General features: G+C 42.8%; 1 protein-coding gene across 5 annotated transcripts in view; it reads right to left on the bottom strand.

Annotated features, from left to right (window-relative positions):
- Positions 1-7,077: 7,077 nt before the first annotated feature.
- st3gal3b (ST3 beta-galactoside alpha-2,3-sialyltransferase 3b) overlaps positions 7,078-26,955 on the bottom strand; it is a 91,023-nt gene continuing 71,145 nt past the window's right edge. For all 5 annotated transcript variants that reach the window (XM_035800562.2, XM_035800565.2, XM_035800566.2 and 2 more), the window contains 3 exons: positions 23,880-24,026; positions 15,848-15,994; positions 7,078-13,174 (listed from right to left, as the gene is read on the bottom strand). In XM_035800562.2, the coding sequence (XP_035656455.1) occupies positions 13,085-13,174; positions 15,848-15,994; positions 23,880-24,026 (384 nt within the window). In that variant the 3' untranslated portion in view covers positions 7,078-13,084. The remainder of the gene's footprint in view (positions 13,175-15,847; positions 15,995-23,879; positions 24,027-26,955) is intronic.

The following is a 26,955-nucleotide window of genomic DNA, read 5'->3' as shown; positions in this document are numbered from 1 at the left end:
CATATGGAGAACATCAGTCAGTCAGAACATCAGTCATATGGAGAACATCAGTCAGTCATATGGAGAACATCAGTCAGTCATATGGAGACATCAGTCAGTCATATGGAGAACATCAGTCAGTCATATGGAGAACATCAGCAGTCAGTCATATGGAGAACATCAGCCAGTCATATGGAGAACATCAGCCAGTCATATGGAGAACATCAGTCAGTCATATGGAGAACATCAGCCAGTCAGTCATATGGAGAACATCAGTCAGTCATATGGAGGACATCAGTCAGTCATATGGAGGACATCAGTCAGTCATATGGAGGACATCAGCCAGTCATATGGAGAACATCAGTCAGTCATATGGAGGACATCAGTCAGTCATATGGAGAACATCAGCCAGTCAGTCATATGGAGAACATCAGTCAGTCATATGGAGAACATCAGCCAGTCATATGGAGAACATCAGCCAGTCATATGGAGAACATCAGCCAGTCAGTCATATGGAGGACATCAGCCAGTCATATGGAGGACATCAGTCAGTCATATGGAGGACATCAGCCAGTCATATGGAGAACATCAGCCAGTCATATGGAGAACATCAGCCAGTCATATGGAGGACAGAACATCAGCCAGTCATATGGAGAACATCAGCAAGTCAATGTGTCAGTTTTGATCCCATATGGAGAACCGTTGTCAGGTCAGTGGAGATCTGTGACTCAGTCATATGGGTGTGACTCAGCCAGTATGGAGAACCTCTCCATGGAGAACATCCCGAGAACATCACCGTCATATGGAGAACATCAGTCCAGGTGTGACTGTGACATCAGCCATCGGGTGTGACTATATTGCCTCTCCATCCCCGGCACCGTATGCCAGGTGTGACTGTGAACATCAGCCATCATGGGGTGTGACTATATTGCCTCTCCATCCCCGGCACCGTTGCCAGGTGTGACTGTGAATATCGGGTGTGACTATATTGCCTCTCCATCCCCGGCACCGTTGCCAGGTGTGACTGTGACTATCGGGTGTGACTATATTGCCTCTCCATCCCCGGCACCGTTGCCGGGTGTGACTATATTGCCTCTCCATCCCCGGCACCGTTGTCAGGCATGGCTGTGACTGAGACCGGGCAGGGACACGTCATGTCCTAAAGCCCTTGCTGGTCCCCAAGAGTTGCCTGCTACGGAGACTGAGCCCACACCAGATGTAATAACCCATCCCCCCCCTCCACTGCTGGAGATTCTGGGGGAACCCTCTCCCTGGCTTGGGCAGTCTATGCGATTCCAGCAGCATCGCCACATGGTAGTGTGCCTATGTTGCTGACGGGACTCTATTCCTCACCGCCACCAGATCATCACCAGCCAGAGCTACCTGGCGAGCTGTCGCCAGCGACAGAGGCCGTGTCTGCCTCTAACTCTCTTTGCCTGTCACTGCACTAGGGGAGCCTCCAGCAGCACCGTACCTGTCTGCTGCTACCTCCGATGACCGGTCCAGGGGTGACCTGGGCCCATGGGGGAACCCAGCCACACCACTGTCAGTACCGCTTCATCTGACACAGCCCTGGGTCCCGTTCGGGGTGTCCAGGATGGACCCTACCCAGCATGCACCGCTTGACCCAGATCCAATCCTGGTCCTGCTGCTGCTTGACTCAACCCCGATGGGACTGGGGCTGACCACCCAGACTTCGCCCCCCAGTGTCGTGTTCCAGAAGCACTACCTATTCCTGTCCCTGAGGTCCGAACTAATCCACTATCTGCTCTGGACTCACCAGCACTGTCCTGATCAGGTCCTTGCCCTGGGTCTACCATTTGGGCCTGCTCCGGGGCCTGCCCTAGGCCCTCCTCTGGTTCCTGCACCAGAGACTTACCTGGCTCAGTTGGGGAACCGCCACCGCCATACCTGCTCTTCTCTGTTGTGGCACAGCGCGCCTCTGTGGGGGAAACACCGCCCACACCTGCTCTCCGCTGCTGGGGCCTGGCCTGCCTCAGTTGGGGAGCAGCTGCTTCTGGGCCTGCTCTCCTCCCCGGCCCTGGACACGGGGGCCCTCCTGGGGGTCTGGCCCACCTCTGTGGGGGAGCCACCCCTCGGCACCCTATGGATGCCCTCAGCACTCTGAACCTGGCTTCTCCTTGCCCGCGTCTGATGGGTTGGCCGGACCTGCCTTGGACCTAGCGGGCTCTAGACTGACATTCCAGCAGGTAATTCCTTATTTTGTAAATATGCTGCTCATATTTAGGGGTGGCTATTACAAAGTCCCTGCCAGTGACTATTATTAGCACCTCACAACTGAGCTGCACACTGCACTCCCCATCCCCTATGACCACTGGCGACTGAGAGTCTAGGGGGTACCATAAACCTGCCTCTCAAACTCTCTGACCTGTTTGAACTTTGTCCTGATAGGTTGCTAAGGAGGTTACTAGGGGGCCGGACATCTGCACATCCTCTTGACTCTACACGTCACACAATACTTGCAGTCTCCCTCAAGCAGTGACAGAGAGCAACATCTCTGTCTCTGCCCATCAACAACTGGACTCACATCTCCGGACTTGTGGGATGATGTGCGTGCAGCTTCTGTCTCGATCTCAGCTTTGATGCACCTGTACAGCCCTCCCCTTCTGGATGATAGGGGGGTGAACAGGTTGTTGTCCTTGATCATTATGGCCTTCCTGTGACATCGGATGTAGGTGTCCTGGAGGGCATGTAGTTTGTGATGTATTGTGCAGACCACACCACCCTCTGGAGACCCTGCGGTTGTTAGCGGTGCAGTTGCCCTACCAGACGATGATACAGCCCGACAGGATGCTCTCAATTGCTTTGTTGCACTACCTGTGCTATCAGTTACAGTACACTGCTCAAAAAAATAAAGGGAACACTAAAATAACACATCCTAGATCTGAATGAATGAAATATTCTTATTAAATACGTTTTTCTTTACATAGTTGAATGTGCTGACAACAAAATCACAAAAATGATCAATAGAAATTATCAAATTTAATCAACCCATGGAGGTCTAGATTTGGAGTCGCACTCAAAATTAAAGTGGAAAACCACACTACAGGCTGATCCAACTTTGATGTAATGTCCTTAAAACAAGTCAAAAATGAGGCTCAGTAGTATGTGTGGCCTCCACGTGCCTGTATGACCTACCTTCAACGCCTGGGCATGCTCCTGATGAGGTGGCGGATGGTCTCCTGAGGGATCTCCTCCCAGACATGTGCTCAGTGTGAACCTGTTTTAATCTGTGAAGAGTACAGGGCACCAGTGGCGAATTTGCCAATCTTGGTTTTCTCTGGCAAATGCCAAACGTCCTGCACGGTGTTGGGCTGTAGCACAACCCTCACTTGTGGACCTCGGGCCCTCATACCACCCTCATGGAGTCTGTTTCTGACCGTTTGAGCAGACACATGCACATTTGTGGCCTGCTGGAGGTCATTTTGCAGGGCTCTGGCAGTGCTCCCCCTGCTCCTCCTTGCACAAAGGCGGAGGTAGCGGTCCTGCTGCTGGGTTGTTGCCTTCCTACGGCCTTCTCCACGTCTCCTGATGTACAGGCCTGTCTCCTTGTAGCGCCTCCATGCTCTGGACACTACGCTGACAGACACAGCAAACCTTCTTGCCACAGCTCGCATTGATGTCCCATCCTGGATGAGCTACACTACCTGAGCCACTTGTGTGGGTTGTAGACTCAGTCTCATGCTACCACTAGAGTGAAAGCACCGTAAAGCATTCAAAAGTGACCAAAACATCAGCCAGGAAGCATAGGAACTGAGAATTGGTCTGTGGTCACCACCTGCAGAACCACTCCTTTATTGGGGGTGTCTTGCCAATTGCCTATAATTTCCATCTGTTGTCTATTCCATTTGCACAACAGCATGTGATATTTATTGTCAATCAGTGTTGCTTCCTAAGTGGAGTTTTATTTCACAGAAGTGTGATTGACTTGGAGTTACATTGTGTTGTTTAAGTGTTACCTTTTATTTTTTTGAGCAGTGTATTATGTTTGTTGTAAGACTTTGTCTCAAACCAAAATGGGGACTGTGTTGTATTTTAATATGAAATAACTAATGCTATTCACAATATTGTGTTGTTTAAGTGTTCCCTTTATTTTTTTTGAGCTGTGTATTATGAAGTGTATTCATTACCTCTGTTCCAGAACCACTATCATTCCACTACCTCTCCCACTTTCCATCACCATGTACCTCTTCCTTGTGTTTTAACTCTTGGGCTACTTTATTCCCCTTTAACCGGGGGCAGGGTCAGTGAGTAACAAACCAGTAAAATACGTCGAGCCGGGGTCACTCTCTTTCACTAATAATTCTCATGTGCCAACTTTTCGCCAAAGTCTGTGCCATGGTGAAACATGCAATCTTGTAGATCTGAAATAATTGGATGGTGAAACTTGCCAGTCAACCAGAAGAGCAATTCAGGAGTTTATTAAAGTCCGGACAATCCGTGTAAAGAAAGAGTTTGATAGTTGAAAAAAAAGTTCTCAGGCAGTAGAATTAGCAAATAATGTGGCGTGGAGCTTTAGTTACGTGATGACGTGCCTCACGTACCTTGAAAATTATTTGGCAATAATTTATTTGAAAAACAATTTCCATAATTTTTTTGCAGTAAAGTTTTACAAAAGTAAAATCCACCCTTCGACCAGATAACATTTTTGTTGATCTTTAGAAAATGTCCCCTATAACTGCCGTTTCCATTACATGACGCAATGATTCTGCGACATCGCTTTTGTCGAATAAACCTGGGTCAATGGAAACCTGACTAATGATTCCCAACCAAATTCACTGAGTTTGTGCAATTTTGACAAAAAAAAGTTTCTTCTTTCGGCTCAATACTACAAAAGTTTGGATTTGAAATCAAACAATGACTATGAGGTTAAAATGTAGATGGTCAGCTTTAATTTGAGGGTATTTTCATCCATATCGGTTTAACCATTTAGAAATTACATTTTTGTACTGTTCCCCTCGCCCCCTATTTCATGGGACCAACAGTATCAGGACAAATTCACTTGTATATTAAAGTAGTCAAAAGTGTAATATTTGGTCCCATATTCCTAGCACGCAATGACTACAAGAAATAAGAATATAATGTTTCTAAACACGTCTACATTAATTAATGGATGCTACCATGATTACGGATATTTGTTTAATGAATGTGGGACATGTTACTACTTTAATACACAAGTGAAGTTGTCCCAATACTTGTTCTCCCCTAAAATGGGGGACTATGTACAAAAAGTACAGTAAACTCTAAACAGTTCACCCAATATGGATGAAAATACCCTCAAATTAAAGCTGACAGTCTGCACTAACTTCAGTCATTGTTTGATTTTAAATCCAAAAACTTTGAGTATAGTGGCAAAAGAAGAAAAACAATTATTCACTGTCCCAATCATTACAGAGGGCACTACTGTATGTTGCCCTAAGAGTTGTGCAAAGTTTGTATAATCTCATTAAAAGTGATTCACCGCTATAAGGTTCTTCCACCAAGTGTAAACTCTGGGGTGTGAAGACATGCAATCAAGACAATTTTTCACTCTGTAAATGTGGAGTAGGTTGTGTAGATGGGTACGATCGGATTTAATCCCTTTTTAGATTGAATTGTAAAGGCAGCAAAACGTAAAGACATTGCAAGAGGTGAGTTGACTTTCACTAGGCAATGTATATGTGTGCCAGATAATTTGTGTGTGCGCACATCTTAAGAGTATCCTTACAACAGTCGGTGTCCTGGTTTGGATGGGTCCCTCTGGGCCACTATAGTCGTGGCCTAAAGTTTTGAGAATGACACAAATATTAACTTCCACAAAGTTTGCTGCTTCAGTGTCTTTAGATATTTTTGTCAGATGTTACTATAGAATACTGACGTATAATTACAAGCATTTCAGAAGTGTCAAAGGATTTTATTGACAATTACATGAAGTTGATGCAAAGAGTCAGTATTTGCTGTGTTGACCCTTCTTTTTCAAGACCTCTGCAATCCGCCCTGGCATGCTGTCAATTAACGTCTGGGCCACATCCTGACTGATGGCAGCCCATTCTTGCATAATCAATGCTTTGAGTTTGTCAGAATTTGTGGGTTTTTGTTTGTCCACCCGCCTCGAGGTTTGACATTAATCAACTATAGGAGACTGTTCTGGTGCTTGCTGGACTTTCTTGGGCACCCTGAAGCCTTCTTCACAACAATTGAACTACTCTCCTTAAAGTTCTTGATGATCTGATAAATGGTTGATTTAGGTGCAAACTTACTGGCAGCAATATCCTTGCCTGTGAAGCCCTATTTGTGCAAAGCAATGATGACGGCACATGTTTCCTTGCAGGTAACCATGGTTGACAGAGGAAGAACAAGGATTCCAAGCACCACCCTCCTTTTGAAGCTTCCAGTCTGTTATTCTAACTCAATCAGCATCACAGAGTGATCTCCAGCCTTGTCCTCATCAACACTCACACCCGTGTTAACGAGAGAATCACTGACATGATGTTAGCTGGTCCTTTTGTGGCAGGGCTGAAATGCAGCGGAAATGTATTTTGGGGATTCAGTTCATTTGCATGGCAAAGAGGGACTTTGCAATTAATTGCAATTCATCTGATCACTCTTCAAAACATTCTGGAGTATATGCAAATTGCCATCAGACAAACTGAGGCAGCAGACTGAAAATTAATATTTGTGTCATTCTCAAAACTTTTGGCCACGACTGTACAATGAAACTAGATCTTCATAAGGGTTTGGCAGGTGAAGAAGAGAGAGAAAGTGTGCAAGAGGAAGTAGTGGAAAGGGCTTTAAAAAATGATTTCCAGTCTCTCAGCAGGTAGCAGGAATCAGGAAATCCTGCTCCAGGCTTAGACCAATGACCAATGCTAAAAAAAATCTTAACAGTATGTTTCCTGTGGAGTCTAATCTCTATAAAAGAATAATGGACACAGCTATAGTATGGGGGCTGCAGAACAGGAAAGAACACCAGGGCCTTGTAACCTAAGTAAGGCCTGCACAGATAGTTGCCTGCACACTAGACCACCCATTGACAATTCTTTATGTTTTAACCAAAAACAAACTAAACAAAAAAAAAAAACACACACCATCCATCAGTCACCTTACCAAGCGACCAAAGGGTCAATGTATTTATTAACAAGTCGCAGATAGGACAAAGTCTATATATACACACACACACACAGAGATGTTTATACAATGCCTTCAGAAAGTATCCACAATGCTTCACTCTTACCAAATATTGTTACATCCTGAATTTAAAATTGATTCAATTGAGGTTGTGTCACTGATCTACACACAATAGGGCACCACAGTGGAGGTGTCATAATACCCATAAAACAGCTGTCAAAACAGGTTCCGATAATGTTTCCACCATTCACTTTTGAAACACTTAAAATAAGAGCTTTGTTTCGTGAGTAAGCTTACCCTGGCATAACGTTTTGATAACCATGTAAATCTCTCGGACGAGGTGACTTTCATCAATACATCCGGCTCTACTTACTCTCAGATTCAAAAATGATAATTAGCATAAACGTAGACATCACGCAAAACTCCCGAGCGTCATCTATAACTGATACTTTTGCTGACAGGTATTTGTGTCAATTTATTGTCCATTTAGAGAAATGTAGCCTATTTATTCATTACTATACCTAGCTAGCATTAGATGGTTAATCCAGAGATTTTTACCTTTGCCTCGATTTTGCAGTTTCAATCCAGATCATCATGGCATTTGTAGTCCTTTATGATAGCCACATTAGCAGCAAATTATTTCATTTTGAGGGGTAAATATATAATTTATAAAAGTCACTTTGTCCGAGAGAGATTTACATGGTTAATAAAATGTCACGCCAGGGTAAGCCTACACGAAACACAGGCCCTTTATTTGGACTGTTTCCAAAATCCCCTGTGGGAAAGATGAATGGTGGAGAAACGATTGGAACCATTTCCCTGTTTGACCACTAGGTTTTATTGGTATTTTAACACATACTGTGGTACTCCATACCCCATTAATGTCAACGTGGAATTTTGTTTGTAGAAAATATTAGAAATTATTGCAAAATTAAAACCCGAAATGTCTTGAATCAATAAATATTTAACCCTTTTGTTTTGGCAAGCCTAAATAAGTTAAGGAATACAAATGTGCTTAACAAATGGCATAATAAGTTGCACGGACTCATTCCATGTTCAATAATAGTGGTTGACATGATTATGGAGTAACTGCCCAATCTCTCTTCCCCACACATACAGATAATTGTAAGGGCCCTCAATCGAGGAGTGAATTATAAGCAGATTCAAGGGATGTTTTCAATGCCTCGCAAAGGGCAGTGATTGGTAGATGTGTGTGTATATATATATATATATATATGTTTTAAAGAAGACACCGAATATCCCTTTGAGCATGGGGTGAAGTTATTAATTAGGCTCTGGATGGTGCATCAATACACCCAGTCAGTTACTCCGCAATACTAACCTAACTGACAGAATGGATAGAAGGAAGCCTGGACAGAATAAAAATATTCCAAAACATGCACCCTGTTTGCAATAATACTGCAAAAAATGTAGCAAAGAAATTAACTTTTTGTCCTAAATACAAAGCATTACATTAGGGGCAAATCCAATTACCACTTCATATTTTCAAGCATGGTGGTGGCTGCCTCACGTTATGGGTATGCTTGTCATTGGCAAGGACTAGGGAGTTTTGGGGTGATAAAAGTAAGAGAAATACATCTAAAAGCAAAGGGAAAATTCTAGAGGAAAACTTGGCAGACAAATTCACCTTTTAGCAGGACAATACCTCAAACACAAGGCCAAATCTATACTATATCTTAACAAGATATATTTGAATGCTTCTGTGGCCTTAGTTACAGTTTTGACTCAAATCGTCTTGAAAATCTATGGCAAGACTGTAAAATAGTTGTCTAGAGATGATCAACTATACACTTGACAGAGATTGAAGAATTAGACAAAGAATAATGGGCAAATATTGTAAAATCCAAGTGTGCAAAGCTCTTAGAAACTTAACCAAAAAAAGACAGATGTAGAAGCAACTTTGGCGGCGATTACAAAGTATTGACTCAGGGTTGTGAATACTTATGTAAATGAGATATTTATGCATTTTATTTGAAATAAATGTGATACATAAAAAAATAAAAAAATGTCATTATGGGGTATTGTGTGTAGATGGGTGAGAAAATCAATTTTGAATTCAGGCTGTAACAGAATGTGGCATGAGTCAAGGGGCATGAATACTTTCTGAAGGCACTGTATATATACAGTGGGGAGAACAAGTATTTGAAACACTGCCGATTTTGCAGGTTTTCCTACTTACAAAGCATGTAGAGGTCTGTCATTTTCATCATAGGTACACTTCAACTGTGAGAGGCGGAATCTAAAACAAAAATCCAGAAAATTACATTGTACGATTTTTTAAGTAATTAATTTACATTTTATTGCATGAAATAAGTATTTGATACATCAGAAAAGCAGAACTTAATATTTGGTACAGAAACCTTTGTTTGCAATTACAGAGATCATACGTTTCCTGTAGTTTTTGACCAGGTTTGCACACACTGCAGCAGGGATTTTTGCCCACTCCTCCATACAGACCTTCTCCAGATCCTTCAGGTTTCGGTGCTGTCGCTGGGCAATACGGACTTTCAGCTCCCTCCAAAGATTTTCTATTGGGTTCAGGTCTGGAGACTGGCTAGGCCACTCCAGGACCTTGAGATGCTACTTACGGAGCTACTCCTTAGTTGCCCTGGTTGTGTGTTTCGGGTCGTTGTCAGACCGAGGGTGATTGTCAGACCGAGCCCCAGACCGAGGGTGATTGACTGTCATCTTGAACTTCTTCCATTTTCTAATAATTGCGCCAACAGTTGTTGCCTTCTCACCAAGCTGCTTGCCTATTGTCCTGTAGCCCATCCCAGCCTTGTGCAGATCTACAATTATATCCCTGATGTCCTTACACAGCTCTCTGGTCTTGGCCATTGTGGAGAGGTTGGAGTCTGTTTGTTTGAATATGTGGACATGTGTCACACCCTGACCATAGTTTGCTTTGTATGTTTTTATGTTTTGTTTGATCAGGGTGTGATCTGAGTGGGCATTCTATGTTGTGTGTCTAGTTTGTCTGTTTCTGTGTTTGGCCTGATATGGTTCTCAATCAGAGGTGTTAGTCATTGTCTCTGATTGGGAACCATATTTAGGTAGCCTGTTTGGTGTTGGGTTTTGTGGGTGATTGTTCCTGTCTTTGTGTTTGTTACACCAGATAGGGCTGTTTTCGGGTTTTCACGTTTCTTGTTTTTGTATATTGTTCTATTGTCATCTTTATTAAAGATGTATCAAAATAACCACGCTGCGTTTTGGTCCGCCTCTCCTTCAACAGAAGAAAACCTTAACAACAGGTGTCTTTTTATACAGGTAACGAGTTCAAACAGGTGAAGTTAATACAGGTAATGAGTGGAGAACAGGAGGGCTTCTTAAAGAAAAACTAACAGGTCTGTGAGAGCCGGAATTCTTACTGGTTGGTAGGTGATGAAATACTTATGTCATGCAATAAAATGCTAATTATTTACTTAAAAATCATATAATGTGATTTTCTGGATTTTTGTTTTAGATTCCGTCTCTCACAGTTGAAGTGTACCTATGATAAAAAAATGACAGACCTCTACATGCTTTGTAAGTAGGAAAACCTGCAAAATCGGCAGAGTATCAAATACTTGTTCTCCCCACTGCATATAATATCAAAAGAAACAGCAACACTTGTGATTTGAAGTGTAATGACCTTGCCAGTGATTGATTGCACAGGGCAAGGTGATAACTGATATAGACCTCTCCCAATGAGTGATATGGTGAGGTTTCCTGTATGATGTCCTTGTTGTCTCCCGTTTTAATAGCTATATTCTGCTTAGTGACCAGGCTGGAAAAACAGGGTTGGGGTCAATTCTGTTTAAATTCCTGTCCAGTCCAGGAAGCACAGAAAAAAATCTTATTAATTTAAAAAGTCTCATAGAAAATGACTGACTTTCAAAAAACCCAAATGTCACCCCAAAACAGGTACAAACAAAAAACGTATGTCAGAATAAAATTCACCATATAAAGCTGATTATTACATTCGGTACATTTTTAAATATTCAAATCTTAAAAATGACATTCTTAAGTTTTGTTGAAGATGTTGAGGGAAGCGGCGAGGGAGGCAGAAAATACAACCATAGCGTGGTCTTTTCTGGTCAATACTGAACCACTGCAGTGCACGGAGCAACACTTAAATACTTAACTGTAACTAACAACAACAAATAAATGGCCAATTTTTTTTTTTGCTGAGAAACTTGGGACCAGTAAGCTTTCACTATTGTAATACCAGTATTGCAAGTCAAAAGGATATTATAACACAACTCCTGTGGATAATTTACTGCAATCTTGCCAGGGTCAGGCACATCAACCGATATTTGACATCAGGACAGATTTTTCTTTTACAACCCGAACCAACCACATAGAATTGTTCAGAGAGCCGATCCGTGACCTGCCAAAAAAAGTATATATTTAAATTGTTTTTATGACTCCAGAGTAGGAGGGTAATAGGTGTTCCCCGTCCCTGTATTAATTTGTCTGCATGTCTATTCAAGATTTGGATAAAAGAATGCCATGAACTAAGAATGATAAACCTCTTATAATTCACAATGCAGCACATTAACTCAAATCGCTTTTAAAAAGAGCCTTCCAATTAGCCTTCTTAACTAATGAAAGCCTACAGCCGACATAAAACAATACCTTTACATTCAATATTGTTTCATTTGAAACAAACAATTCCCAGAATCGAATAGGCTATAAGGCTACAAAAATTGGCTACTCAAACTTTTACCAGCCACAGATTGAAACTTTATATATAGCCTGTGCAAGGTAATAATTAACTGATAATAAACAGAATTATCGTAAACAAACACCTGCTTGCCCTTTAAATGTGTATCCATCTACCAGGTCGTTGTCTCTAAAACGGGCATTTCACTGTTTCCATGATGGTGTATATTCAACCATCATAACAGGAGAAATAAAAATAAAGGTTAAGTTAACAATTTTCGATTGTGCTACGAGTCAGGGAAAATAAACTTGGCAACATATAGTTTCATGGCGGAAGGGAACAAAAGCTCTGCACGTGGACAAATTAGGAATGTTTCTCAGCACCACACAAATAATGGAGAGTTCCCATCGCCACTCTCGCTGCGTGGCTGGTAACCGAGGCCTAGGCTGCTGCCCCACCGCTCACATAAAATGGTATTCACAACACTTTCTGAAGAGCCATAATAGAAATACTAGGATTTGAGGGACATCTACTCAACAAATTATGACACCACAGTGAGTCATTGAGGAAGCAAGTTATGGCGAACTGTTAGACGGAAAAGAAAGTTAGTGCTCTATCAGCCTTAAATAAATTCAACCAAGATAAAATAATCCAGGTTTTTACTTCTCAAAAACGCCTGCCGATATGGAAGTGAGAAGGGGGAGATGGAGGTTTGAAAAAGGTTGCTCCCCCCCAGGCCTGGAAGGAGGCTCGCTGGGAAAGACAGTACTGAGAGAACTGGGGATGGGGTGGAGGTCGCTGGAGCTTGTTAAAAAGCATAGTAAAAATCTTTGACATTTACACTGTTAAAGAAAATACATTCAGGCAGTAGAGGGAGAGGTATTCTCCTCCCCCCATTGTAACGAGGTACATTTGGCACTGCTGTAACTGTCTGTCCCTGTCTCTCTCCTGCAGTCTGTCAGTTTCTACATCTGTCTGTCAGAACTTCCGTCCTCCTCTTCCATACCACTCATGTTTCATTCGATGCTCGCTGGTTTCAAAACGGTAAACGCGGTTGTCCGATTACTGGCGTTCGATCCATGCCCGTCCCTCCTGGCTGTGTCAGACAGGAGCCTCTGGGTCAGAAGGCACATGTGCCTTCGAGTCATCCGCTTAAATATCCTCTACATAAAAACTCGGACAGTGTGCAGACCACCAGGGTCTGGGTTCTAAGGGTCCTCTCTCCCCCCCCTCCCACCACCCAGGTTTATTCCCAGCATCCTCTGTTCTGTAGTTCTTTTGGGAAAAGGCAAACCTCTTGGATGGTCAGACTCAGATCCCGTTAGTCAGGTCCGTGATGATGTTGGCCTTCACCAGCTTGCGGAGGAACTCCTTCTCCTTGGATATGTTGTGTGTCCAGGACTGTGGAGGTGCAAGGGAACACAATCAGAAACAAGAAGAATGTCAGATGAATGCAGTTCAGGTTCAAAGACCCTGTTCTCAACAGCCTAAACTTGAAGGACATTCCTTGCATTCTATTCTGTTTGCATCATCTCTCTGCATCAAAATATTTCACTTGACCTGGTTAAGAGCCTTGCCATAGGCACTTTAGTAAAAGCATGCATTGTTTTTTTGATAAATGTGTGATAGATTAGAGTGTTTGTGTGTATATGGAGCCACACCGTGATTCCCTCCCCATTGTGATCCAGGCCCTCAGTCCGGTTGGCAGAGTGTGTAACCAGAGCAGGTGGTGGGCTCTGGGGCCTGAGAGTGCGAGGACTGGGCTGAACTTGGCCCCACAACTGCCCCAGGGAACCCACCTGGCTCCAAGCTGTGGGACCGAGCCGCTCGAGTGCCCCTGGCCTGTCTGGGTCGGCCCGGACACTGACGGATCTCACTCACACGGAACCAGGGCTAGGGTTTCAATGCTCTGCAGGGAGCATGGTCGGGAAACCCATGTGAGCGGTAACACCGGTGTCTCTCTTCAGGCCTTGCTATCTGATTCAGGCTGAAAGTCCAGGGATGAGGAGCGAGTTCAGAAAGTAGATGATATGGAAGCAACCTCCCTCTTGCTTTAATATATTTGCATCCACATAACAGACACATACAAATGCTGTGTACAGCATGGCTGTACAGTGTGGTATTCTACATTCACTCCTGTATGACCCCTTTACACTAAGCTAGAGAAAGTTGAAAAACACCCCAAAGTGCACCTTGATCCATCTCACGTCTACGGTGGGTAACGCTGGCTGAAGGAGGGGGCTAGTTCACGTCAGACAGTTTTATTTTTAATTTTTAATTTATTTCACCTTTATTTAACCAGGTAGGCTAGTTGAGAACAAGTTCTCATTCGCAACTGCGACATGGCCAAGATAAAGCATAGCAGTGTGAACAGACAACACAGAGTTACACATGGAGTAAACAATTAAGTCAATAACACAGTAGAAAAAAAAGGGGAGTCTATATACATTGTGTGCAAAAGGCATGAGGAGGTAGGTGAATAATTGCAATTTTGCAGATTAACACTGGAGTGATAAATGATCAGATGGTCATGGTCATGTACAGGTAGAGATATTGGTGTGCAAAAGAGCAGAAAAGTAAATAAATAAAAACAGTATGGGGATGTGGTAGGTAAAAATGGGTGGGCTATTTACCGATGGACTATGTACAGCTGCAGCGATCGGTTAGCTGCTCAGATAGCAGATGTTTGAAGTTGGTGAGGGAGATAAAAGTCTCCAACTTCAGCGATTTTTGCAATTCGTTCCAGTCACAGGCAGCAGAGAACTGGAACGAAAGGCGGCCAAATGAGGTGTTGGCTTTAGGGATGATCAGTGAGATACACCTGCTGGAGTGCGTGCTACGGATGGGTGTTGCCATCGTGACCAGTGAACTGAGATAAGGCGGAGCTTTACCTAGCATGGACTTGTAGATGACCTGGAGCCAGTGGGTCTGGCGACGAATATGTAGCGAGGGCCAGCCGACTAGAGCATACAAGTCGCAGTGGTGGGTGGTATAAGGTGCTTCAGTGACAAAACGGATGGCACTGTGATAAACTGCATCCAGTTTGCTGAGTAGAGTGTTGGAAGCAATTTTGTAGATGACATCGCCAAAGTCGAGGATCGGTAGGATAGTCAGTTTTACTAGGGTAAGTTTGGCGGCGTGAGTGAAGGAGGCTTTGTTGCGGAATAGAAAGCCGACTCTTGATTTGATTTTCGATTGGAGATGTTTGATATGAGTCTGGAAGGAGAGTTTACAGTCTAGCCAGACACCTAGGTACTTATAGATGTCCACATATTCAAGGTCGGAACCATCCAGGGTGGTGATGCTGGTCAGGCGTGCGGGTGCAGGCAGCGAACAGTTGAAAAGCGTGCATTTAGTTTTACTAGCGTTTAAGAGCAGTTGGAGGCCACGGAAGGAGTGTTGTATGGCATTGAAGCTCGTTTGGAGGTTAGATAGCACAGTGTCCAAGGACGGGCCAGTGAGTAAGTAAGGATACTACTGCATCTCATCACCCCCTCAGAGGTGACCTCAGCACATTACCACCAACGGAAGGACATGAGGGAGCGGTAGTCTTTTAGTGTTCCAATGACTATATACCTACTAGATGATGTTTCCATTGATTGCATTGCTCAAGATGGCAAATGTCAGGAGTTCACTGGGAGTTTAGACAAAGGTTATCATTCTGAGCTCATAGTTCCTACGTCAGCTCCCCTCTGTGATATCTGTAATAACAGAACACTGATGAAGTCTGGAGTGGAGGATTAAAACGCTCCGTCTTGGGGTAATTTATTTGGTCATAGTTCAAAGGGAGGAGGGGGGATACGAGAGCCAATCAAAAGACACAGATAATGGAATAACACTCGTCAGTCTAACAGGTCTAGCGGGGAGCCAATGTAGTCGCCGCTCTCTCATCTGCACTCTCCTGAAAACACAGGATCGGGGAAAGCAACACAGTGGATTTGTGCACTGACAATGCGTTTTCACCCCTCCAGTTCTTTCACATTGACTTAGCGTAGACAAGGAGAGGACACGCCACTCGAAGACTACTGAGATGTACCCATTTCCAGTTGATATGAATGCAACAAAAACACGCACCTCTTTGATGGCGGACATCTTGACTGTTTCGTAGTAGTGCAAGGGTGCGTGAGGCATGTTCATGTCATAACCGAAGCCAGCCACCACCACCTCATCACAGTTATGCAGCGCCATTGTTATGGCGACGGTCCCCAGGGTTGGAATGTTCTGGAGAAGGAAAAGCAGAGATGGCCATTAGTGGTGCGCGGATCAGCTGTTTGTTCAACTGCACCCGCCTGCAATATTTAATAACCCATCTGCAAACACCTGACTATGCGATGAAGTGAAAATCTGAGGCCCGCATCAGTGTGGAATCGCATCAGAGACGGCGGAATGATTTTATGACAGGGGATGCAGGATTCTCTTTGCCTAATTTACATACGTTTCTGCTTAGAATTTCTGTAATTTGTTAGTCGACTTGTCTATGATTAAATACATGCAGCTTTTTTTTCTGTCAGTATACATTAACCTAGGAAGACTAAATAAACCCTTGCTCACCAGAATGTCGTAAATTATAGAATGAATGCTTCAATCTAGTTGACATCGGTAAAGTAATGTCATCCCTGCTTCTTTCGCAGAGCAAAGACATTTAAGGGGCCGGGGAAAAACAAAAGAAAAATGGGAAACATTTTCAGTGCCAAATTTCCAATTGACATCAGTTTGACCGGTTGTAAGGAAATACAAAAGCTGTGAAAACAACCCAACATGTTTCTGATAGGATTTCAGTTCGACTTGGTTGCATATTTTATGTATTTGTATTTATTATGGGTCCCCATAAGTTGCTGCCAAGGCAGCAAGTACTCTTCCTGGGGTCCGGCAAAATTAAGGCAGTTATACAATTTAAAAAAACATTACAATACATTAATTACAGAATTCACAACACACTAAGTGAGTGCCCTCAGGCCCATACTCCACTACCACATATCTACAACACAAAATCCATGTGTTCAAAGCCTATGTTTGTGTTGCTTCACAGTCCCCGCTGTTTCATAAGGTGTATTTTTATCTGTTTAAAAAAAAATCTGATTCTATTGCTTGCATCAGTTACCTGATTATGTGGAACAGAGTTCCATGTAGTCATGGCTCTATGTAGTACTGTTCGCCTCCCATAGTCTATTAAGGACTTGGGGACTGTGAAGAGATGGTGGCATGTCTTGTGGGGTGTCTGAGCTGTGTGCTAGTCGTTTAAAAACAGACAGCTCTGTGCTTTCAACATGTTAATAGCACTCACAGTAGTAATGAAGTCAATCTCTCCTGTACTTTGAGCCAGGAAAGATTTAATATTATTAATGGTTTGCTCTTTGTATACAGTGGGGCAAAAAAGTATTTAGTCAGCCACCAATTGTGCAAGTTCTCCCACTTAAAAAGACGAGAGGCCTGTACACTTCAACTATGACAGACAAAATGAGAGAGAAAAATACAGAAAATCACATTGTAGGATTTTTAATGAATTTATTTGCAAATTGTGGTGGAAAATAAGTATTTGGTCACCGACAAACAAGCAACATTTCTGGTTCTCACAGACCTGTAACTTCTTTAAGAGGCTCCTCTGTCCTCCACTCGTTACCTGTATTAATGGCACCTGGGTGATGTATCGTGAGATTTTGAGTGAAAACCTCCTTCCACCAGCAAGGGCATTGAAGATGAAACGTGGCTGGGTCTTTCAGCATGACAATGATCCCAAACACACCGCCCGGGCAACGAAGGAGTGGCTTCGTAAGAAGCATTTCAAGGTCCTGGAGTGGCCTAGCCAGTCTCCAGATCTCAACCCCATAGAACATCTTTGGAGGGAGTTGAAAGTCCGTGTTGCCCAGCAACAGCCCCAAAACATCACTGCTATTAGAGGAGATCTGCATGGAGGAATGGGCCAAAATTACCAGCAACAGTGTGTGAAAACCTTGTGAAGACTTACAGAAAACGTTTGACCTCTGTCATTGCCAACAAAGGGTATATAACAAAGTATTGAGAAACTTTTGTTATTGACCAAATACTTATTTTCCATCATAATTTGCAAATAAATTAATAAAAAATCCTACCATGTGATTTTCTGGATTTTTTTTCTCTCGTTTTGTCTGACATAGTTGAAGTGTACCTATGATGAAAATTACAGGCCTCTCATCTTTTTAAGTGGGAGAACTTGCACAACTGGTGGCTGACTAAATACTTTTTTGCCCCACTGTACATCCAAAGGACAGCTGTGCTGCCCTGTTCTGAGCCAATTGTAATCTCTGTAGCACCAGACCACAAAACTGAACAGTAGTACAGGTGTGACAAAACTAGAGCCTGTTAAGAAGGTAGAGAAGCACTTTATTATGGTCAGACATCTCCCCGTCTTAGCTACTGTTGTATGTTTAGGCCATGACAGTTTACAATCCAGTGTTACTCCAAGCAGGTTAGTCACCTCAACTTGCTCAATTTCCACATTATCTATCACAACATTTAGTTGAGGTTTAGGGTTTAGTGAATCATTTGTCCCAAATACAATGCTTTTAGTTTTAGAAATATTTAGGACTAACTTATTCCTTGCCACCCATTCTGAAACTAACTGCAGCTCTTTGAGTGTTGCAGTCATTTCAGTTGCTGTAGTAGCTGACGTGTAGTGTTGAGTCATCCACATACATAGACACATTGGCTTTACTCAAATGTCGTTAGTAAAGATTGAAAAAAAGTAAGGAGCCTAGACAGCTGCCCTAGGGAATTCCTGATTCTATCTGGATTATGTTGTAGAGGCTTCAATTAAAGAACACCCTCATTGTTCTATTAGACAGGTAACTCTTTATCCACAATATAGCACTGAAGTCTAACAGCCCCCACAATCTTATTATCAATTTCTCTCAGCGAATAATCAGTCATTTGTGTAAGTGCTCTGCTTGTTGAATGTCCTTCCCCTATAAGCATGCTGAAAGTCTGTTGTAAATGTGTTTACTGTAAAATAGCATTGTATCTGGTTAAACACAATTTTTTATCAAGGGTTGGTAACAGGCCGATAGGTAGGCTATTTGAGCCAGTAAAGGGCGTTTACTATTTTTAAGTAGCAGAATTACTTGTTCTTCCCTCCAGCCCTGAGGGCACACACTTTCCAGTAGGCTTAAATTGAAGATATGGCAAATAGGAGTGGCAATATTGTCCACTATTATCCTAAGTTGTTAGATTTAGTGGCTTGTCCTTGATGATAGACAAGTGTTTTTTTTCCATCTTCCACACTCACTTTACAGAATTCAAAATTGCAATTATTGTCTTTCACAATTTGGTCAGATATACATGGATGTGTAGTGTTTGCTAATCTTGCCAATTAAAAAATAATTAGTTGGCAATATCAGTCGGTTTTGTCATGAATGAGATATCTGATTCAATGAATGATGGAGCTGAGTTCACCTTTTTCCCAACATTTAATTGAAGGTGCTCCAAAGTGTTTTACTATCATTCTTTGCCATTTATCTTTGGTTCATAGTATAGTTTCTTATTTTAATTCTGTTGTGCAGCCAGATTTATTTGCCATTCCTTTTGCCTCATCCCTCTCAGCCATACAATTTGCAATTCCTCATCAATCCACAGGGATTTAACAGTTTTTAGTAATTTTCTGAATGGGTGCATGCTTATTAGTAACTGGGATAAGCAATTTCATAAAATGTGTCAAGTGAAACATCTGTTTTCTCCTCATTACACACCATGGATTACACAAACACATTCTTTACATCAACAACAGAGGAATCACTACAAAACTTATTGTATGACATTTTATACCACTATATTAGGTCCAGCCTTTAGAACTTAGGTTTTCCTAGATATGGCTACTATATTGTGATCACTATATCCGATGGATCTGCAGCATTAGTGAAGATGTGATCAATACACGTTGATGATTACATGTTGATGATTTCACTCCTGTGCTGTTTAACTACCCTGGTAGGTTGACTGATAACCTGAACCATTGGTTACAGTTTGAAGCTTTTTCTTGAGTGGGTAGCTTGATGAAAGCCAGCGGTTTTAATACTATCAGCTTTTATGACGCTGATAAAGATAGATGACCGTCTGTAGATGCTGAAAATGCTCAAGGAATCATATTTCTCTACTCCTGTTGACGAGTCAAAATGTAAATTTGGTGTATCGTTTTACTGCAAGAAATGTTTTATTCTGCAGGAGTTAATATTAAGACTAATGTGAAAGGTTATAGTCAGTGTCCATATAACCCATCTGAACAGTAGGCTACAGTTCAAATAGGCCTATGATGTTAGACATAACATTGCCGGCACTGCTATCATCCTCTTTTTACCACTTCACCAAATCTTTCCCAAACATTACTTTCCTGGTCCTCCCTTTCTATTTTCAAAATCTCCATTTCTTATTTAATTCAACTCTGGCATTGTCCTTTTTACCTTAGTGGATCGAAGCTAACTTTTCCGCCTTTTCCCAAAAGCGTTTGGTGATTGGCATGTAGGCTATTTGGCTCGCGTAAAGTTAAGCCCTAAAGCTTAAGCAGTAATGACCGATAGCCTAAAAAGCAAAACCTCAATGTAGCCTTGCACAAGAATTTATATATACAGTTGAAGTCGGAAGTTTACATACACCTTAGCCAACTACATTTAAACTCAGTTTTTCACAATTCCTGACATTTAATCCAAGTAACAATTCCCTGTCTTAGGTAAGTTAGGATCACCACATTATTTTAAGAATGTGAAATGTCAGAATAATAGTAGAGAGAATGATTTATTTCAGATTTGATTTCTTTCATCACATTCCCAGTGGGTCAAAAGTTTACATGCACTCAATTAGTATTTGGTAGCATTGCATTTAAAAATGGTGTAACTTGGGTCAAACATTTCAGGTAGCCTTCCACAAGCTTCCCACAATAAGTTGGGTGAATTTGGGCTCATTCCTCCTGACAGAGCTGGTGTAACTGAGTCAGGTTTGTAGGTCTCCTTGCTCGCACACGCTTTTTCAATTCCGCCCACACATTTTTTATAGGATTGAGGTCAGGACTTTGTGATGGCCACTCCAATACCTTAAGACATTTTGCCACAACTTTGGAAGTATGCTTGGGGTCATTGTCCATTTGGAAGACCCATTTGTGACCAAGCTTTAACTTCCTGACTGATGTCTTGAGATGTTGCTTCAATATATCCACGTAGTTTTCCATCCTCATTATGCCATCTATTTTGTGAAGTGCACCAGTCCCTCCCGCAGCAAAGCATGATGCTGTCACCCCCGTTCTTCGCGATTGGGATGGTGACCTTCAGCTTGGTGGTCATTATGGCCAAAAAGTTCTATTTTTGTTTCATCAGACCAGAGGACATTTCTCCAAAAAGTACAATCTTTGTCCCCATGTGCAGTTGCAAACCTTAGTCTGTCGGTTTTGGAGCAGTGGCTTCTTCCTTGCTGACCGGCCTTTCAGGTAATCTCGATATAGGACTCGTTTTACTGTGGATTTAGATACTTTTGTACCGGTTTCCTCCAGCATCTGCACAAGGTCCTTTGCTGTTGTTCTGGGATTGATTTTCACTTTTCGCATACCTGAGCGGTATGACGGCTGCGTGGTCCCATGGTGTTTATACTTGCGTACTATTGTTTGTACAGATGAACATGGTACCTTCAGGCATTTAGAAATTGTCCCCAAGGATGAACCAGAGTTGTGGAGGTCTACAATTTTTTTTCCTGGGGTTTTTCTTTTGATTTTCCTATGATGTCAAGCAAAGAGGCATTGAGTTTGAAGGTAGGCCTTGAAATACATCCCCAGATACACCTCCAATTGGCTCAAATTATGTAAATTAGCCTGTCAGAAACTTCTAAAGCCATGACATCATTTTCTGGAATTTTCCAAGCTGTTTAAAGGCACAGTCAACTTAGTGTATGGAAACTTCTAACCCACTGGAATTGTGATACAGTGAATTATAAGTTAAATAATCTGTCTGTAAACAATTGTTGGAAAAATGATGTGTCATGCACAAAGTAGATGCCCTAACAGACTTGCCAAAACTATAGTTTGTTTACAATAAATTTGTGGAATGGTTGAAAAACAAGTGAATGACTTCAACCTAAGTGTATGTAAACTTCCAACTTCAACTGTATGTATATGTATATGTATATATATTTTTTTTATGTATTGTTCTTTCTTTATTCAACCCGGCCTTTATCCACACAATATTTCATGACCCTAAACCCGCCCGCCCAGCAGATATAATCGTGGGGACTGCGGGTTATGAGTCGACCCACGCCATGTCACTTTTTTTATAGTGTGCAGTATCTTATGTTGGGGTGCAATATAGGAAAAAAGCGTTATAAGAAGGTGAGATGAGTTTGTCGTCAATGACCCAACACCCTTTCCACTAAGAGCACTAGGTATTACAAGCAAGCATTGGGAAATCAAATCAAAACTGAAAATGCCTATATGAACCATTGTATTCTCCATCTTCCTTTAAATGTGCTATCTTGCACCTAGTCTGTGACTGGTCTGGCATCACCCTCCTTTTCCACTCCCCGTTGCGCATGGCTTTGTTCTGGGCCCAAGTTGTTAACTTGTCCTGATCTGAACGTGATCAACAATTTGCTTAAAGAGCCGCACCCCCAATGTCACAGTAGTTTGAGAGGGCAGACCTTCACTTCCTCAAAGCCTAGGGGTACATGGGGAGGACAATTGGAGGGGTTGAGGCCCCCTCTAAATCGTCAGCTTGATTTGGAGCCCTAGGGCAGGTGTAGCTTAGGGTCCCCCCTGCTGTGTGAGCCCGCAAACACACACAAGTACTAATCAGGGGCAAGAAAGGTGGGCATTTTAGGGGAATGATGTGTCAGGCTGCACCCTGCCTTGATCAGTATTGTTGTTTTGGACAGCCTCGTCCCCCCCACCCACACACACTGAGGGGGTACCAGGGCTCCCCACATGTTCTACACATGTTCCTGTAGACCAGGTGTTCAGGGCAGAAGGCTGTACATTTCTTGTACCCCTTCCCAACTCCCTAACCCCTTTTGCAGCCCATCTCCCTACCCCCGGCCGAACCCATCTCCCTTGCTCTCCTCTGTGGAACTTTAGCCTTTCAAGCCAGTCTGCTGTACAGTTCCTATCCTGGAGGGCATCTGCTGGACTTTAACCTATCCCTTTGATCAGCCAAACACGGTCCCAGTAAACCAGGTAAGTGGCCTCATGAAGACAATCAATTAATTTGATTGACTAGTTAGGTGCCAAGGAGAGATGAAAACCAGCAGACCTTGTGGCAGTCCAGAATCTACAGCCTCATCTGATGCCCTCCTCAAAACCAAAATGAGAACAAACTGAATCTATGTGGAGGATTTAAGGAAGTAATACATCTAGCCCTTCATTTTCTCTCTGTAAACAGTTCCTTTAAAAAACATTGTAAAATGTGGCCCTGAAGCCGTGTCGCTCTTTAACGACTCCTTTGTGGCTCCGTGACCATCTATAATTAGTCATTCATACTGCGGGATAATGCTACCGTACTTGTAGACTTGCAGTCATTAAGCTAACGCTAGTTAGCCTGGCAAAACGGTCACTAACTTCCTTCATACGGCACATCATCTGACTCTGGGTAAATAAAAATGGCTTAAAATACCAGAATCTCGCCGTATCCCTTTAACGGTTTAATTTCCTGTGATGGCATGGCAAGGTGCTGCGTTGCGGTGGTTGTCATAGGAACGGCGAATCTACTGTTTGGGGCCTGAAGTGTGTCCAACCGACTTTGGTTATGACCGCGCGCTCGGTCAAAGGCTCCCGGCTGCCTGTGGAACCGTTCTACCGCTTCGTCGCATGTGTGAGAGTGAAAGCGGGAATGCGACTGTCAGGGTGTGCCTGTGTTTGTATTCTTGAACTTAAAAAAAGTGAGTAAGAGTCCATGCATTTTGTACTGAATGTGTGAATGCATGTCTGCATATGTGTTTGCGTGCAGACTGCAAACTGAGCTGAATCTTATCCACCTGAATCCAGGTGACTGAAGACATGCCATTTTCCACAAACATAGCATCATACATGTTTTTTTTTTTCAGGACATTCTTCCCAGTTTAATATTTTCATTAAACTGGAGCGGGTTTCTGTTCGAGTGTCACTCACCCCTTTGCCCATGAGGCCGTTATTGAGCGGCAGGCCGATGAACTGGAAGGCAGCCTCCTGGATGAAGTAGGGGTTGAGGATGCGCATCTCTGTGGGCTCCCTGGGGACGTAGTGTGCCACAGACTTCCAGAAGCCCTCTGTACCCCGCTGAGAGGGGAAGAGAGATGGTGAGTTTCAGGAAAGGCATTGAAATTAAACATTTTTAATCCAATTTGTAATTTTTTTTTTTTGGGGGGGGGGGTCAAAGGAGCACTTAGTATGAGGTAGCAAGAGTTTCAAACACAAAGAGATGATCTTTTATAACATTGGCAAAAGGTCACATCAACCAGAGGCCCACCTACAAACTCACTCCCTACACGGACTGAGAAAATGGCTCTGTGCCTTGGGGGTAACATGGAGGATGGCCAATCGACTATAATTACGACCACAGCAGCGCCCCCTCATCAGCTAGGAAGTGTTACAGGAAGTGAGCCAAATCACACCCTGACCTCAGCAGGGGTTCCGGGAGCACTCACACCCCTCTGGTACCTCCTACTCCAATCATCAGAGACCAGACTGGCTACACCACACCGGAGGTAGAATACTCCCAAATCTAAGGACACGTACTGGCCTGTTGTCTGACTTCATATGCTCCGGAATGCCAAAAACAGACTTTTGCGCATACTTCACTCAAGGCAATGAAAGTTGGCGCTACACATGTGAATGTAAAGTCAGAATATAAAGATACAAATCTGAAGTAATTTTTCACAAATATCTGCCAAATCCACAAAAATATTGAATAATGTTAACTAAGGATCTAAGGCTAGCTCTTGTCCTCTGAAAACATCCCTCAGGCATCATGCCTGTACTGTGATGCGCCACACACACACACTAACAGTAGCAGTCTGCCACAAACAGCACAGGTTGACTGACTACCTTGCACACAATTCAAAAGGGGTCGGCAGATGTAAATGGGAAACCTGTTCAAATATTCAGACGCCCGCCCTGCCGCCTTGATATTAGAGGGGAATAATGGAATAGGCGGTTAGATCACGTGTTTTTAACCAGGGGCCTCCGAGCCCTCCACAAGCCGTGGCAGGAAAACCTCATCTCTACTGTCAACACGCTGCTTGTGTTAGGGGATCTGTTTGGGGATCTGTTTGGCAGAGCTTTAGCAGCACTAAGTCATTTGTTTTACAGTGGAGAGCATGGTACACGTGTACACACACACACACACACACACACACACACACACACACACGCACACACACGCACACACACGCACACACACGCACACACACGCACACACGCACACGCCATGTCTGAGCCAGACAAACAAGTATTAAGAGAGAGTGCTGGATAAGGCTACATCCAATTAGCAGGTAACAGCAGTGCTTTTCAATAAACACTGATCATTTCCAATAAAGCTACTTATAACATCAAATGAGAGATATAGCCTATTTCTACAGGTTTCTGTATGTAATGAAGTTCTATCACTCAGAACCCAAAGAACTGTCTCTGAATGGGCCCCTGGGGGGCAGGAAGTGATTTCCCCTGAGCTGTGACATGGGTCGGTGAGTCTGGAGATGGGCCGTTTGAACAGATAAAACAGGAAGCTGCAGAATGATCCTGTCCTACTCACTCACACGCCATGCCAAACCGGAGTCAACCATACATACGCACATATGGATGTGCGAGCACGAACACACACACACTATGGGGTGAGCAGACGTGTATGGCTTGTGTAGGGCGGTGGCTGTGTTGGGTTGTGGTATAGCCTAAAGGAAATGGCTGTTCCCCCTTCTCTCGTGACAGATGTATGATTAAATTGGTCTGGATTATTAGATTAAGTAACTGTCAAGGGAAAATATCCTTTTTAAAAGTTCATATTCTGTTAAGGAAAAGTTTATCTACAGTTCCATGCATTACACTTGTATTTTCATCAACATTTATGACGAGTATTTCTGTAAATTGATATGGCTCTCTGCAAAATCACCAGATGTTTTGGAAGCAAAACATTACTGAAAGTAACACGCCAATGTAAACTGAGATTTTTGGATATAAATATGAACTTTATCGAACAAAACATACATGTATTGTGTAACATGAAGTCCTAAGTGTGTCATCTGAGGAAGATCATCAAATGTTAGTGATTCATTTTATCTCTATTTCTGCTTTTTGTGACTCCTCTCTTTGGCTGGAAAAATGGCTATTTTTTTTGTGACTAGGTACTGACCTAGGTACTGGTGTCCTGTCGTCGTAAAGCCTTTTTGAAATCGGACACTGTGGCTGGATTTACAACAAGTTAATCTTTAAAATGGTGTAAAAAACTTGTATGTTGAGGAATTTTAATTATGGGATTTCTGTTGTTTTGAATTTGGCGCCCTGCAATTTCACTGGCTGTTGGGGAGGTGGGACGCTACCGTCCCACATATCCCAGAGAAGTTAATGCAAAAAAAAAAAAAAAAAAAAAAAACTTTACCGAAAAAGCACACCATGCAATAATCTGATTACAGTGCGTAGACAACAAAACAAACCATACAGATATCCGCCATGTTGGAGTCAACAGAAGTCAGAATTAGCATTATAACTATTCACTTACCTTTGGTGATCTTCATCAGAATGCACTCCCAGGAATCCCAGTTCCACAATAAATGTTTGATTTGTTCGATAAACTCTATAATTTGTCCAAATACCTCCTTTTTGTTTGTGCGTTTAGTACACAATCCACATTCATGACGCGCTTTCACTAGGAGTAGACGAAACGTCAAAAAAAGTTCCGTTACAGTTCGTAGAAACATGTCAAACGATGTTTAGAATCAATCTTTAGGATGTTAACATAAATCTTCAATAATATTCCAACCGAACAATTCCTTTATCTTCAGAAATGAAGTGGAACGTAGCTACCTTTCACGTGGGCGCGCGAGACTGAGGCTGTGGCACTCTGCCAGACCACTCACTCAGAGCTCTTATGAGCCCCTCCTTTATAGTAGAACCCTCAAACCAGTTTCTAAATACTGTTGACATCTAGTGGAAGCCGTAGGAAGTGCAACATGACCAATATCCCACTGTGTATTCGATAGGGGCAGAGTTGAAA

The sequence above is a fragment of the Oncorhynchus keta genome, chromosome 23 (assembly GCF_023373465.1).
Source record: "Oncorhynchus keta strain PuntledgeMale-10-30-2019 chromosome 23, Oket_V2, whole genome shotgun sequence".
NCBI lineage: Eukaryota > Metazoa > Chordata > Actinopteri > Salmoniformes > Salmonidae > Oncorhynchus > Oncorhynchus keta.
The sequence above is the reverse complement of the archived record's forward strand: the minus strand, read 5'-3'. Positions and strand labels throughout refer to the sequence as shown.